This window comes from Cervus canadensis, chromosome 11 (assembly GCF_019320065.1).
Source record: "Cervus canadensis isolate Bull #8, Minnesota chromosome 11, ASM1932006v1, whole genome shotgun sequence".
Taxonomy (NCBI): Eukaryota; Metazoa; Chordata; class Mammalia; order Artiodactyla; family Cervidae; genus Cervus; species Cervus canadensis.
The window spans coordinates 43,301,762-43,318,888 of record NC_057396.1 but is presented as its reverse complement, the minus strand read 5'-3'; the positions used below and the strand labels follow the sequence as shown (position 1 = coordinate 43,318,888).

The 17,127-nt window shown below is 38.5% G+C and overlaps 2 protein-coding genes across 2 annotated transcripts; both read right to left on the bottom strand.

Moving 5' to 3' along the window:
- Positions 1-4,813: 4,813 nt before the first annotated feature.
- On the bottom strand, positions 4,814-6,732 carry LOC122450151 (olfactory receptor 56A4-like). Its single transcript, XM_043482345.1, has 2 exons — positions 6,484-6,732; positions 4,814-5,509 (listed from the first exon to the last, which is right to left on the bottom strand). Exons 1-2 carry the CDS (start codon positions 6,730-6,732, stop codon positions 4,814-4,816), a joined length of 945 nt encoding a protein of 314 aa, XP_043338280.1.
- A 7,463-nt stretch (positions 6,733-14,195) lies between these two features.
- On the bottom strand, positions 14,196-15,137 carry LOC122450173 (olfactory receptor 56A4-like). The gene has a single exon (XM_043482377.1). It carries the CDS (start codon positions 15,135-15,137, stop codon positions 14,196-14,198), a length of 942 nt encoding a protein of 313 aa, XP_043338312.1.
- Between the last annotated feature and the right edge of the window lie 1,990 nt (positions 15,138-17,127).

The window sequence follows — 17,127 nt, the reverse complement described above, 5'->3', positions numbered from 1 at the left end:
CTCAATGTCTTCACACCATTGTCTGCACTTCAAGCTTCACCTTTGAAATTCACAATGACTCAGTTTGTGATACGTATTTAGGGTACATACATATTTAGGCTCTGTTTTAGGATACTAATATATCACCATATCATAAGTTGTTCCAGTAATGACACTGAAATATACTAGGCTCATTATTAATTGGAGAAATATTTTCTAATTAACTGCTACTTTGTTACAGCCCAAGGGTACAAAGATGCCATCATTGAGGAACTCATAGGCTGTTCAAATGGAATTAAAGCAATCTGGATCCTATAATGTTGAACAAATGTTGTCTTTTATATAGAAGGAAATAGAAAGAAAGAAGATGCAAATAAGCTCAGTAAGCTACTTGAAGAAAGAGCCTGTGCCTGTCTTAGCAGTTCTGCATTCTAGGCCTTACACAATGGGATAGGCTAAGACATCGTCCCTTTCCTGGAGTGCTTCCACATGCACCTGGACAAATATCTTCTTGAACAACAGAAGACAAAGAAACTATAAGGGACTAGAAATGCAGACACAGTTGGGACCACCATGAACAGTAAGATACAAAAGAAAGCACAAATAATATTTCCCAGGTGTCAGGAGCAAAAGCAAGGCACTGGGCATGATCCTTGCAAACAGCACCATCAAGGAGGTGAGCAGATCACCCAAACCACCCCTCTGACCTGATCCCTGGACCCACCTCTATTCTTACTTCATTTAAGGGCCTAGTTTGCCCCCCATCAGGGAGTCAAGCAAGGGAACCTGTTACTTCTTTTCACTCCCTCATGCTGCAGCACGAGTTCCAGTAAAGTTTTGCATGAATTTCTTTTCTTACCTTTTACCAATTTCTATTGATTAGAGTGTAGGAACCCAGGTCAGTGCACAACCACAAATAACATGTGATTGGAAACCAATCAGCAGCCTCACTGAGTTTCAGAGTCCTCATCTGTTACATAAAGACAGTGAACTGGTTATTTCAAAATACATTTCTAGTTCTAAGAGTCTATAAACCATGCCCTTCTTTTAGACAGGCATCACTCACCTTATCCAGTCTCTTTTCTTCACTTTTTCCCTTTAAGCTATTGGCATGAACCTTCACACATTCCCTCATGACAGTTAAAAGGAAATGGGAAATTTAAACATCGTATCAAGGGTAACTTCCAAATACCACCACATATGATTTTTGTTCAAATCATAAGGTCAAATGATCAGGCCAAAACCCAAAATCATTTATATATTCACATCATTTACAGGTTCCAGCCTACATTCATCTGCTTAGAGAAACTTATGGCTTTCTCTATTGGGAGAGCTCCATGTATGTTTACTTCTTGGTCTAAAAGCCAGGAGACCCTAAGAAACAAAGAGCATTTTCCTCTGAAAGCCCAAGTCATACTATGTAAATCTTCATCTTTTCTTTAGGATTGACATGTTCCCAAGATTACCGACACAGGAAAATATCAATTTGATTCAGGGAAAGTCCTACTCAATCCAAAATTATGGGTTTCTGCTTTCTGACCCCCAAATAAAAATGCTTAAATTCCACTATCAGTACAGTTCCCAAAGTCTGAACCATTTAACTTAAGGTAAAATATTAGATGAATTGCTGATCAATTTAAAGTACAGTTTTCCATACTTTGTCAATTTCTTTATTCCCCCATCCAGGGATGCAAAGAAATGAATCTTAAATTTTTCCTTTGGTTTCCTGACTCTTAAACTTCTATTAGTAACTATTTGAAAATGAAAATGCATTTATATCAGCCTAAATTGGGCTTCCCAGGTAACTCGGTGGTAAAGAATTGGCCTGCCAATGTTGGAGACACAAGAGACATGGGTTCAATCCCTGTTTTGGGAAGATTCCCTGGAGAAGGAAATGACAACTCACTATAGTATTTTTGCCTGGAAAATTCCATAGACAAAGAAGCCTGGTGGGCTACAGTCCATAGGGTCGCAAAGAGTTGGACTTGACAGAGCATAACAAACAATAATTTCAGGTGCTATTAGGTTCAAATTCCATTTTTACAATACACTCTCTATTATATAAAAGAGTATGACTAACTAAAGTCTCACCCTTACAAACTTCACTATTTCAGAAGAAGGTCTCAATTCAACATGTTTTTAACTAAATATCAATGAGAAGGGTTCTCAAAAGAAAAAGGAGATCTACTTCTAAAGCAAATTTAATTAACAGCTATTATGAAATAGATAATCGCTTGCAATCGCTAACTGATTTTTTCCAACATCTTCTCACTGATGGTCTAAAAATTTATGAGATTTTATGACTCACATCAACTTAAAGTAAACACAGACTTCCCAGTAAAATTGCAGACTGAAACTTAGATGAAATGGATTCACAGAACTGAAGAATTTACCACAAGCTATATCTACCAAAACAGAGTTTTAAAATTTTTTTTGTTTTATTTAAAACTGCTTTGTTTTGCCTACTTACAGATTATTTTAATGTGGGGGAAGAAATTCTGCATAGATTAAGAAATGTATGCCCAATTTCTATGTGAAAAACACAACAGAGAGTAAGAATGGCTATATCCCATTCAAATTACATAATATGAATTAAGATTATTTTTCCAATCACTGATGTGAAACTCAGGTAAGTGGATAGGAAAAGTTAGCTAATTAGACAAAGAAACGTTTACTCTTAAAAAATGCCCATAGTAATAAATGATGTTTCTGTCATTTGTTTTTGCTTTACCACAAATAGAAAAGGAAGCCAGGGAATCAGGCTTCTTTGTGCTAAAATAATGAGAAAAGATAGAATATTAGAAAATAGAGTGAAAAGACTAAAATGGGGGAAGTCTTTTGTATTAGCTTTATGTGTATCAGACATGCCCAAATCCTGCGGTGACAGCCCTGAGCCTGAAGATAAGCTGTAAATAAATCCAGGAAATTGTTATTCCTAATTAGTTTTTATTGGTGAATAATAAGGATTATTAACATCAGGATAAGCAATGGTTGTTCATGTTTAAAGACAATTATCATAAAGGTAGCATGTATTTTTATCTCATTTAAATCTTGCTTAACAGATTTTCATAATCTTATACATCAGTATTTGAAATTGGCTGATTTTAATTTTTTAAAAACATTTTAAAGAATGTGTAAGAGAAATAGAATGTTTTATAATCTAACATTTGGAAAAAACACAAATAGGAAATGTGGTCCTTTGAACCTTAGAACAAATATCCAGGTAATGTTAAAATGAAGCCTATATTGGCAATTTTAACATTACTAACAATTAGAAAGTCTTCCCCTGTACTGATATATGTATCAAATGTGTATCTTAGAGCATCAGTCCCTAACCTTTTTGACACCAGGAACTGGTTTTATGGAAGACAATTTTTCCATGGACTAAGGGATGGGGGATGGTTTCAGAATGATTTAGGCACATTATATTTATTTTGCACTTTATTTCTATTATATTTGTATCAGCTCCACCTCAGATCATCAGACACTGGATCCGGGAGGTTGGGGACCCCTGTCTTAGAGGACATGCCAACTGACACTGGAGATTGATCTAAGTATATATTTCAGAATGTTTCCAGGACATGACAGTGACGATACACACCAAATTTTGAGACCAGTTGTTCCTTTATCTATGTATTCAGCACCTGAAATATTGTCAGATATATCAGGATCTAGGATTTGAAGATAGGGTCATGAGCAAAAGAGACTTAAATCTAAGTATATTTAAAGGGAAATTAAAGAAATAAATAAATAAATTCAGAAAATGACAAGTGCTACAAAGAAAAAAGGTAATACAACGTGTTAGCATGATCTAAGAGAAGTATGCTACTTTGGATGCAATTATTAAGGAAGTACTCCCTGTATAGGTGGTTTTTGAATTGAGATTATGAATGTTGAAAAGTTCATCATTTGAACATAAGGAGAATACTGTTCCAGTCAGTTGGAGCAATGAGTACAGAGTGCTAAACAAAGAGAAAGCAGAAGTCTAAGAAGTAGTGGAAGTCCTAGGGAGGGATACAGCCATGGGGAGGATAAGGCAGAGATGACAGGGAAGATCTGATCACAAATAGCAGAACTTCTGGTTCCAAACAAACAAAGGAAGATTGGCTATGAGAAGGTGACTATCATTGTAGGCCTGTCAGAATATACTGGAGATCTTTTCAAAGGTAGAGTCATTTGGAGGAATTTGGTATGGAAATAAAATTCAGTGTTTAAAGCTAAACTTCTGATAGCATATGTAAAAAAAAAAGCTCTGCAATTGATGCAATTCTGCTTTTTTTATTGTTCTTGCAACAAAACTTTGGTGTAACCCTTCATTCCTCTCAATCTTTTATAACCTCCTTATGAACTCTCAGCAAATCTTGTGACCCATAACTTCAATTTTCACGCACCACCTTAGTTCAAATAATTATCATTTCCCACTTGGATTATTGAAGTAAAGTCTGCATTGTTTTTTCCAGTCTTACCCATACTCCTCATGTTCTGTTTGAAGCACTGTTCCATCCCTGCTCTGGTAATTACATGTGAGGGTATTTGGAATGTAAAGACTGAGTAGTATGTGGAAGACACTAAATACTTATTTAATGAATGAGTAATTGAGATATCACAATGGCAAGGGCTCAGAATGAAGAAAATAATGGATACCAAAACATATTCAATGAGGGTTTCAGGAGAGGGTTACTGAGAGTAAATATTGTGATAGTGGTTGAGGAAGGTTTAAATAAAAGATGAGGGTAGCAACATGGATGTTACATGGTGCTCCTTGTGGTATTCAGTTGAAACCATCACTGACACACTCAGATTTCCATAATCCCTAATCTTTGACTCACATCTCTCAGCACTGGTACTTGAATAGTTTGATAATCCCTTGCTTGATTTCCTGGGTTCGTACTCCATAAACAATGGGGTTCAGGGCTGGTGGGATGAGATGGTGCAAGACATTGAGAAGAATGGGTACCTCTGGGGACACTTTTTTCCCTGCCTTATTTGTGAAGATGAAGACTAGCAGCAATGTATAGAAGAAAAGTATAAGAATGAGATGGGAACCACAAGTACTCAAGGCCTTGGTGGTTGCACCTCCTGACTGCAAATGCACAACAGCACTCAAGATGAAGCAGTAGGATAGCAAGATAAGGACCAGATCAGAACCTAACAGGCACCAAACACTCACAAATTGGTAGAGCTTATTCAGGTGAATATCTCCACAGGAGAGCTTTGCTACAGAAATGTTGGCACAGATACAGTTTTCCACTACATTGCTGGCACAGTAATTGAGTCTCGCAGCCAGAATTGGTGTAGGCAGAGTGGCCAGCAAATTGCGAAAGATGATGAAGATGGCCGCATTGACGACAAACTGTTCCGTGATGATGGATGGGTAGCGCAGTGGGTGGCAGATGGCCACATAGCGGTCATAAGCCATGACCAGAAAGGTGGAGGATTCCATGGGAAGGAATGTATTCATGATGAACATCTGCAGGAAGCAGCCCATAAAGCTGATGGGCTTCATGTCGAACCAGAAGATGAGCAGGACCTGCCAGAATTATTATTTTCAAAAGCGGTGCATTCACTCCCACCCTAGGGTACCTAACCCTTGGATAATCTTTTGATGACTTCAACCACTCATATCCCCAAACCACAGTGTCATAATCTTAGTGGGGACAGTGTCCTAATTTCAAATACCTTCTATGCGCATCCCAACTTCCAGAGCCCGATTTATACACTTTTAAACTATAGATCACACCCTTTTGCTTAAAAACATTTGTTTCTAGTCTGTCTTCTCTTATTCTCTAGAGTTCTTACCCAAACTTCATATGGACACATCAGCTCGTCTAAATGTATCACAAGGACATCAAATCCAATAAGCCCAATAATTATATTTGGACACCCTCCAACCTCTCCTTATACATAAGAAACATCTTCCAATTATGCCTCCTACCTCAGTATATGACATAAATATACATCTAGTTTTTAAAGTTTTTTTAATATTGATCAGTTTTTAAAGCTTTATTGAACAATAAATATTGTTACAACATTGCTTCTGTTTTATGTTTTGGTTTCTTGGCCTTGAGGCACGTAGGATCTTAGCTCCCCCAACAGGGATCGAACCCACACGACCTGCACTGGAAGGTGAAGTCTTAAGCACTGGACTGTCAGGGAAGTCCCTTGTTATGTTTTAGAAAGAAAAGTGTTGAGCCCTTGAATATAAGGGTGGGGTTATTCAGAGTCAAGGAGAATCTCCTTAGAAGTAAACAGAAAGTCAAAACTTAGAATATCACTGACTCGGACATTGAGAGAGGGCTTCTCAGTTTGAAAAAATAATGTGAAACCTTAAAAATCATAGGCACTGAGAATGAGAGGAGACATATCTGGAAGCTGTGATAGACCTAGTATGATACTGTTGGCAACTCATTGAAAATTTTACAGGAGTATTTACATCTGCAAAGCAAGGTAGTGTTTAGAGAAAGATGATTGAATACCCGGGAGTAAATCCAGGGAGGGCCTGACCTTAGGGATGACTGTGAGGCAGAGGATGACATCCAACACAGAAAGGATGGCAAGCAGGTAGTACATGGGCTCATGCAGAGATGCCTCCTGCCAGATGGCAAGTAATAACAGAAAGTTGGCCCCAAGGGCCAAAACTAGGAGAGGAGCCAGGACTAGAGACAGCCAGTGCTGGGTTTCCTGCATTCCTGGAAAGCAGATCATCAGGAATTCAGTCACCTGGGTCCCTGTGTGGTTGAGAGATAACACCATGGCTGGCAGATAAGCCTGAAACTGACTGAAAGAAAAGAGATATGAATTCAGTTTGACTGTTACGTTAGCAATCCCCTGACGGATTTATCTGCCTTCATTCTAGGCCATCAAGTTTCTCCACAGTTCTATTGACACAAAATCTGTCTAAAATTTAAATTGGATAAAATCACTCTTTGTTAAACCATTTTCCTTAGCATTCGTAACTTTATGAAGCAAGAATAACTCCCTTCACATGAGTATGTTCCAACTCCACTCACATAGACACAGCCCCTTATAGAGCATGCTTTGTTTTGTCTCACCTCCGTGTTTCCGCATGTGTCATACCCTTCTCCTAGAATTAACTCTTTTGCCCTCAAATAAATAGCTTCTCTTTGCCCCATTCTATCTGTGCCATGAGTTATACCTCTAAGAAATTTAAGAAGAAATATGGTTTTTTCTTGTTACTCTTTTTACATACATATATAATTAAATGCTTCCACTTCTCCTTGTTCTCTGTGACCCTTAAACATCCTAAGCACAAAATGTTAATAAAACTTTCTCATATTCCTTCACATTTCCTATTTGTCTTCCAAAAACTCTGTGTTCCATCTGCCAGCAGTGGAATCTTATCTCTTTATTATAGCACAAAGAAAAATACCACATATCTAGTAACACGATAAGCACTCAATAAGTACTATTCAGATAGGAGACTGATAGATTGTTGAAAGTATCATAACACCTTGCACTCATTTAACTCATTAACGCTATCTCCACATCTTGCTCCACCATTAACCACTGGCACTGTTGCTTAACACTCACTAAAAATTTGAACAAAACAAAATGGGTAAATATGTTAGTGCTGAGAGGAAAAAGAGAACAATAAATACAAAAGACAGCTGTGCAGTGTCTTATTTGCATGAGTCTTTGGTAAGTAACTGCTTAAAACAAACAAATTGTTTTTCATTTCCTGAAAAAAAGAAGAAAAATTAAAGAAATGAGGTTCTAAGACAAGGGAAGAACTGAGGAATACTTAAACATGCCCCAGAATAAAAGCTCACAGACAAAAGGGTCAGTTCCTTTTGGTTATCTTCTTAACCATCCAGGATCCTGCTGGTAAAGTAGTTGCCAGGTTGTTCTGTGCTCTCTCATGAAGCAACAGATGGATTTCGGAGCACACACACAAAAATTCTCCCTATTGAGATTTGGAGATGTTTCTTTTTCTTGACCCTGTAGTATGGGTATTACATCGGGACTCTCTTTTATCTAGACCAGCGGTTCCTCAATACTAGTGTGTGTCAGAATCACCTGGAGAGTTTGTTGACGCACAGGTTGCCTGATGCACAGAGGATAGTCTGCAGAGTTACCAACTTTGTAGGTCCGTCTGCAGGGAAGCTCTGCTCAGCTTTAGACATCAAACTGATTGTTTCTCCCATTATCTTTAGACATTTAAGTACAATTCTGGCCAATCTCTAGTCTCCCAATTTGAAAATTATCTTCCTCCCATAGTCTCTCTGGGAATTCTCTAGGTCTTTTTTTAATGGTTTTATCTCTCTTTCTGGACCTACAGTTCTTAGCCACCTCTCCTGGTGGCTCATTAAGGTCATTAAGATCAGGGACAATTTATCTTTTTTTATTAATTTATTTATTTTAATTGGAGACTAATTACTTTACAATATTGTGGTGGTTTTTGCCATATACTGAGATGAATCAGCCATGCATGTACATGTGTCCCCCAACCTGAACCCACCTCCCACCTCCCTCCCCATCCCATCCCTCAGGCTTGTGCCAGTGCATCAGATTTGAGTGCCCTGTTTCATGCGTCAAACTTGGACTGGTGATATATTTCACATATGGCTGTATACATGTTTCAATTCTATTCTCTCAAATCATCACACCCTCGCCTTCTCCCACAGAGTCCAAAGGTCTGTTCTATACATCTGTGTCTCTTTTGCTGTCTTGCATATAGGATCATCACTACCATCTTTCAAAATTCCATATATATGCATTAATATACTGAACTGGTGTTTTTCTTTCTGACTTACCTCACTCTGATTAATAGGCTCCAGTTTCATCCACCTCATTAGAACTGATTCAAATGAGTTCTTTTTAATAGCTGAGTAATATTCCATTGTGTATATATACCACACTTCCTTATCCATTCTTCTGCCGATGGACATCTAGGTTGCTTCCATGTCTTAGCTATTGTAATCAGTGCTGCGTTGAACATTGGCATACACGTGTCTCTTTCAATTCTGGTTTCCTCGGTGTGTATGCTCAGCAGTGGGATTGATGGGTCGTATGGCAGTTCTATTTCCAGTTTTTTTAGGAACCTCCACACTGTTCTCTATAGTGGCTGTGCTAGTTTGCATTCCCACCAACAGTGTAAGAGGGTTTCCTTTTCTCCACACCCTCTCCAACATTTATTGTTTGTAGACTTTTTGATAGCAGCTATCTAACTGGCTTGAGATATTACCTCATTGTGGTTTTGATTTGCGTTTCTCTGATAATGAGTGATGTCGAGAAACTTTTCATGTGTTTGTTAGTCATTTGTATGTCTTCTTTGGAGAAATGTCTGTTTAGTTCTTTGGCCCATTTTTTGATTGGATTGTTTATTTTTCTGGTATTGAGCTGCTTGTATATTTTTGAGATTAATTCTTTGTCAGTTGCTTCATTTGCTATTATTTCCTCCCATTCTGAAGGCTGCCTTTTCACCTTGCTTATAATTTCCTTCGTTGTGAAAAAGTTTTAAAGTTTGATTAGGTCCCATTTGTTTATTTTTGCTTTTATTTCCACTACTCTGGGAGGTGGGTCATAGAGGATCCTGCTGTGATTTAAGTCAGAGAGTGATTTGCCTATGTTTTCCTCTAGGAGTTTTATGGTTTCTGGTCTTACGTTTAGATCTTTAATCCATTTTGAGTTTATTTTTGTGTTTGTTGCTAGAAAGTGTTCTAGTTTCATTCTTTTACAGATGGTTGACCAGTTTTCCCAGTGCCACTTGTTAATGAGATTATCTTTTCTCCATTACATATTCTTGCCTCCCTTATCAAAGATAAGGTGTCCCTAGTGCATGTATTTATCTCTGGGCTTTCTATTCTGTTCCATTGATCTATATTTCTGTCTTTGTGTCAGTACCATACTGTCTTGATGACTGTAGCTTTGTAGTATAGCCTAAAGTCAGGTAGGTTGATTCCTCCAGTTCCATTCTTCTTTCTCAAGATTGCTTTGGCTATTCAAGGTTTTTTGTGTTTCCATACAAATTGTGAAATTATTTGTTCTAGTTCTGTGAAAAATACCTTTGGTAGCTTTATAGGGATTGCATTGAATCTACAGATTGCTTTGGGTAGAATAGCCATTTTGACAATATTGATTCTTCCAATCCATGAACACGGTATGTTTCTCCATCTGTTTGTGTCCTCTTTGATTTCTTTCATCAGTGTTTTATAGTTTTATATACATAGGCATTTTGTTTCTTTAGGTAGATTTATCCCTAAGGACAGAAAATTAGCAAGGAAACACAACCTTTAAATGATACAACAGACCAGTTAGACCTAATTGGTATCTATCTTTTTTCTTCATGGCAGTTGACACAAATTCAGACACTTACAATATGCCTCTAATAATTCAAGGTCTACTCTCTGGTCAGACTCCCAGTCCAAATTTCTGTGAGCTCAGTTGACCCACCTAATGTGCTTATGCTCTTCTGATATCGGTGATCTTCAGGGTCTCCACATACTAACATCTGCAGCTATAATAACATTCTCTGAAGTAAACAGTAAGTAAAGTTGAGGACAAAACTCAAAGTGTCACTTATGCTTAGCTTTCCAATGTACTGTTCCCAAAAATACTTACATAGAAAGTCTGTGCCAAATAACAGTAACAGTTTGACAATTTCAGACAATGTGTGACTCCTCCACTTGGCCCCCTACTCTGGCTTTGCCCAGATGAAGATGCTGTGTCTATAACAGTCACTGTTGTGCAGCTGGAAACATGAGGAGTTGGTTTAAGAATCCTGCTCCCTTGGGTTTCTGCCTCCCTGCAGACACACACACACTTCCAGTATAAAAAAAGAGAGTTTTACATTTAAACTCAGATGAAATGAGAAATCAGTGACCAACTTACATTTTCTCTTGAGATGTCTGAGAGTTACATAAACAGATATTATTGGCAATGGAAAGAAGTATCACTCAGAGACTTGGAGGATGTATTTAAGAGATCCTTTAAAATGACAAATGTCATTAAATAAGAAATGACTTCCTCTTACATATTAGCTACATTCTAGAAAAACTGTTTTTTTAAATGAGTACTTTATGATTATTTGTGTTACTATTGAGTGAAAGTGTTAGTGGCTCAGTCATGTCTGACTCTTGGCAACCTCATGGACTGTATAGCCTGCCAGGCTCCTTTGTCCATGTAATTCTCCAGGCAAGAATACTGGAGTGGGTAGCTATGCCCTCTTCCAGGAAATCTTCCCACCCCAGAGACCTAACCCAAGTCTCCTGCATTGAAAGCATATTGTTTACCACCTGAGCCATGAGGGAAGCCATTAATTTTTAGTTATTAAATTTTAGAAATATCTTTTTAAATTTGTTTATTTTTTAATTGAAGGATAATTTCTTTACAGAATTTTGTTGTTTTCTGTCAAACCTCAACATGAACCAGCCATAGGTATACATATATCCCTTCCCTCTTGAACCTAGAAATATCTTTACACAGGAAAAAATATGTCACTTAAGTGAAAACAAATATACGGATACATAGAAACTTTCTATTCTCTAATTTCACAAAATTTCACCCAAAAAATGAAACAGCAATAGCAACGTAGGATAAATAATTGTAGGGACAATTATTTATTGTGAATTACAGTGAATCTGTAAGCACACATAGAAGGACATATTCTGAAAATAATGAGCTGGGAGCAACTGGAATAGTGGTCATATAGGAGAGTACTTGAGAAGTTTTGTGATTGGGTTAGAATTAGTTTTTGGAATTGTGAAACAGAGAAGAGAGAGCAGATTAAAGCTATTGCTTTGATGGAAGACAATACCATAGAAGTAAATTATTTAATACTTTTTTTAAGAATGACTAACTTCATCATGGGCTTCCCAGGTGTCTCAGTGGTAAAAGAACCCCCCTGCCAATGCAGGAAACACAGCAAATGTGGGTTGGATCCCTGGGTGGGAAGTATCCCCTGGTGTAGGAAATGGCAACCCACTCTAGTATTCTTGCCTATAAAATTCCATGGACAGAGAAGCCTTGCAGGCTATAGTCCACAGAGTTGCAATGAGTTGGACATGACTGAACCACTGAGCACACAGCTTCATCATAGACCAGCTATACTAGAGGATATCTTCAAATGATTCATAAAATAACATATACTGCTGCTGCTAAGTTGCTTCAGTCATATCCGACTCTGTGCGACCCCATAGATGGCAGCCCACCAGGCTCCCCTGTCCCTGGCATTCTCCAGGCAAGAATACTGGAGTGGGTTGCCATTTCCTTCTCCAATGCACGCATGCATACTAAGTCACTTCAGTCCTGTCCAACTCTGTGCGACCCTATGGACAGCAGCCCACCAGGCTCTCTTGTCCACAGGATTCTCCAGGCAAGAATAGTGGAGTGCCCAAAAAAGAGTATGGTCACAAAAAGGAGCAAATTAATCCTAGGAACACTGACCAAAATCTGAGTCTCCACTATTTTTAGGGTGATCATGGAAGAAACTGCAAAGAGTAAAATCCACTTATCTTTGTTCAATTAACCCACTAATTTGTAAGTCTGAATTCTATGGGAAGACAAGGTAGCACCAGGACAGGATATAATAATTGACACAACAGGGCTGAAAACAGAATGAGAAAGTCAATTTAGCTGTATATCAAAGATAAGCAGGAGAGAATGGGAATGCACATGGTACCTGAAATATGATAGAAAAGTCAGGTAGGACAAGGTGAAGTCAGAAGTTGACAAAGTACCTCTGAAAAAAGGATACTCATTTTCACTTAAAATGTGCCCATACACACACACTAACACACACACACACACACACACACACACACACACACACACACACACACACACACACACACACACAAGTCATTGTTAATTTTTTTTAATTCATTAAAAAGAAGGAAAGAACTGTGAGACATTCGTATTCCAGAGAAGTGACATTAGATAAGTAACAAGATCTGGCAGAGCTAAGAGAGACAGCCCTATTCACTCAACTATAAGAATCAAAGTTTTTGAGCCAGCTTCTACATCACCACAAGAGATACATCCATGTCACAAAACCAGTTTGAACTGTGTCAGGTGGAACTAAGAGATCTAACATATAGCAAAGTATTAAGCAATTAAAGAAACTGAGAGCCATTGAAAATGATAACAGTAGAATTTATTTCTCTTTTTTCTTATAACTGACATACAATATTATATTAGTTTTAGGTATGCAACATAGTGATTTGTTATTTTTACACATTACAAAATGATCACCATGGTAAGTCTAGGTATCATCTGTCACCATGCAGAGATATTACAATATTATTGGCTATATTTCCTACACTGTGCATTACATTTATTTTATAGATGAAATTTTTTATTTCTCAATCCCCTTTATCTATCTCACCTAACCTCACACACATGCCCACACACACACACACACACACACACACACACACACACACTGTGCATCCCCTCTGACAATAACCAAAAATCAGATGTTGACAAGGATGTGGAGAAAAGGGAACTCTTGTGCACTATTGGTGGGAATGTAAATTGCTGCAGCTACAATGTACAAAAGTTGACAAGTCCCTCTCAAAAAAACTAAAAATAGAACTACTATATGATCCAGAAATTCCACTTCTTGGTACTTATCCAAAGAAAAGGAAGACACTAATTCAGAAAGATACATGCACCCTTATGTACATTACAGCATTATTTACAATAGCCCAGATAAGGAAGCAGCCTGAGTGTCCATCTATACATAAATGGATAAAGAAAATGTGGTTATGTATAAAAAACTATTATTCAGGCATTTTTTAAGAGAATAAAAATTTGCCATTTGCAACAAGTATAGCCCCAGAGGACATGCTAAGTGAAAGAAGTCAGAGACGGGACAAATACTACCTGATTTCACTTAGATGTGAAATCTAAAAAGCAAGACCAACAAACAAAACATAACAGAAGCAAACTCACAGAAACAGTTTTTCTTTATTTGAAAAATAATATCACTCTAGTTAAGCTCTTCTAACTATGACTTGACAAGTCCTTCTAACATAGATAAGGCCAGGGGAAACATCCAGGTAACTTCAGAATACAAAAGACTAAGTTTCCAGTAAGTGAAATAGAAAGTAGGAACCAAGTTACAGATATTTTCATAATCAACTCTAACACTGAAGAAAGTAAAATCCAAACTTATTCCTGCAGTTATACCTCAGGAAAATCATTACCAGTTAGCAATTTCTGTTCTCAATGTTAGGCCTGTCACATTTTACCTCTTATAACCTCCTGAGCAGTTTCTGGATTCCCTGCTTGATCTCCTTGGTTCTCACACCATAAACAATGGGGTTCAGAGCTGGGGGGATGAGGTGGTGCAGGATGTTGAGCAGGATGGGGACATCTGGGGGAATCCTCTCCCTGGCCAGGTTAGTGATGACCAGAACCAGCAGGACTGTGCTGAAGAAGAGGATGAGGATGAAGTGGGAACCACAGGTGCTCAGGGCCTTGGCGGCAGCTCCCTCAGCCTTAATCCTTAGCACAGCTTTCAGGATAAAAGAGTAGGAGAGAATGATAAGGATGAGGTCAGAGCCCAGTAGGGTCCAGCCTGCCACGAACTGGTAGAGTCGATTGAAGGCGATGTCATCACAGAAGAGTTTGGACACAGAGAGGTTAGTGCAGATGCAGTTCTTGATGATGTTCTCTGCACAGTATCTGAGTCGGGAGGAAAGTATGGGGATAGGCATAGTAAGAAGGCCATTCCGGGCCACAACGAAGATGGCAGCCCTAGCTACAAATTGGTCAGTGATAATGGACGGGTATCGTAGTGGGTGGCAGATGGCCACATAGCGGTCATAGGCCATGACCATGAATGTGCAGGACTCCATGGTCAGGAAACTATTCATGATGAACATCTGGAAGAAGCAGCCTGAGAAACTGATGGCTTTATTGTCAAACCAGAAGATGGCCAGGACCTTGGGGATGACAGTGAGGCAGAGCACCATGTCCAGCAGGGAGAGGAGGCTGAGCAAGTAGTACATGGGCTCATGCAGAGAGGCCTCCAGCCGGATGGTGAGCAGGAGGGTGGTGTTGGCCACCATGGCCAGGAGGAAGAGGAGACTGAGGGGCAGGGACAGCCAGTGCTGCCAGTTCTGGTAGTTAGGGAAGCAGATGAGGAGGAATTCAGAGACTGGAGCAGTGGTGTAGTTGCTGGTTAATCCCATGTAATGTATCCTGATCACAGCTGACCCTTTGGAAAACCTGAAAGACAAGAGTAAACCCATTCCGACAACATGACTACCTATGGGAAAGTAACTTATTTTCCAAAGAGCCACTGAAAAATGATAATAGTGGAGTATTTTACAAGTAGAAGCACATCACTTTTAAAATATAAACTCATTTATTCTATTAAAATTCTACAAATAGAATGACAGTAAAATGACCATATTTCTGCTTTAGCTTGAATAATTCCCATTTATACCCCTTCTCACTGTTAACAGTTTCCCAACTTCTGAATATCAAATCTGAATTTACAGCTGAAGCTCTTAGCCACTAAAATTTCTGCCTCTATTTACAAAAACACTTACATAGGCCTTGATGCTGGATCAGCATAGGCCCCACATGAATGCCTATTCTTGTCCTTCCAGCAAGAGAGGACAATACAGGCAAAGCAGAAACCAGGCCTATGTGCCTCACCAGAAAATAACAGACTTTAGAATCATGACTATCATTTTACAGAAAATAACACCTTAAAGAGTTCTAAAAAGAAAAATTTTGCAATAAGAATGTATGGAAAAGTCTCCTAATGCAAGCAGTTGAGAGAAGACAAAGAAACTTGAGGCATCAATGTATGTGCATGCCAAGTACTTTCAGTTGTGTCTGACTCTTCGCAACCCCATGACTGTTTCCAGTCTCCTCTGTCCAAGGGATTCTCCAGGCAAGGATACTGGAGTGGGTTGCCATGCCCACCTCCAGGGGATTTCCCCAACCCAAGGATGGAACCCAGGTCTTCTGTGGCTCCTGCATTGCAAGTGGATTCTTCACTGCTGAGCCACCAGGGAAGTCCCTTACAGTCAACAGTTTGGGTTTAAAGGTACTATCATAGGAGTGAGTGATAGCAGCACCTGCTGTATTTATCTGGCCACTCATGGATTCCCCATCATTCACAAACACAGATAAACAGATTCCCATGTGTTCCTGGCCTGGTACACTATAACCAGTGATGAATAAATCTAAGATACTTATGAGATCACCTTATAAATGGTTGTCATACTAAAACTTAGAACATTGGTTGATGGGCCCCAGTGACATTTTGTTGTTGTTTTGTTTGTTTGTTTGGCTGTACCACACAGCACGCAGGTGTCCAGGGATGTAATTATGTAATTCCCTGTCCAGGGATGCAAGCTGCACCCCCTACAGTAAGCACAGAGTCTTAACCATTGAACAGCCAGGGAAGTCCCTGTTTTTAATACTCTGAGGAATCCCAAACTCAGCCAATTTTTATCAACAATGGCAGTGGTCCTAATGAGTTTTGGACTCTCCTAGAATCAACTTTCTTCTCCTTTCTGAGAAAGTAGAAGCCTGTTCCTCCAAGCTAAGAAGTAAGTGTGAATATCTGAAGGCAAATTTCAAAGTTGGAAGAAACAAATTTACTCTTCTGTTTTGCCTCGTATGTTATCACTTTCCAGACCACCTATAGCAGCACTTCTAATAGAAATACAATGTGGGCCACATGCATAATTTTAAATTTCTAGTAGCCAGCTTGAAAAATTTAAAGGAAACATGTGAAGTTAATTTTAATAATATGTTATTTTATTCAAAATATCCAAAATATTATTGCTTTAAAATGTAATCAACATAAAAAAAACTGTTAAAGAACTGTTTTACATTCTTTGTTTTTTGTATGAAATCTTTAAAATTAAGTGTGCATTTTACACTCACAGCACATCTCAAGTCTGACTGAGCACTGGCTACTGGATTGGACATCAATGTCTAGAGTTTGGGGAAAACTGAATGTTTCTCTCTCTCTCTTTTTTTTTTTTTTTTGCTTGAACTATGTGTTTGTTCTTGGTGTTGGTCACATGGCATTTACAGTTCCTGGATTATATATGGGAACTCCTTTCATTTGGTTCTATTTCTGGGTCAGCTCAAAATTAGTTTTTATTTTCTTTTTCAGTATACCCGATCAAGTTTCCTTTAGAGATTTCCTAGCAA

Coding starts and splice junctions, on each gene's coding strand:
- LOC122450151 (XM_043482345.1), bottom strand. CDS start 6,732: ATGGTGTTATCTCTCAACCACACAGGGACCCAGGTGACTGAATTCCTG. Junction 5,510..6,483: donor GCCTCACAGTCATCCCTAAG/GTCAGGCCCTCC, acceptor TAATTCTGGCAG/GTCCTGCTCATCTTCTGGTT.
- LOC122450173 (XM_043482377.1), bottom strand. CDS start 15,137: ATGGGATTAACCAGCAACTACACCACTGCTCCAGTCTCTGAATTCCTC.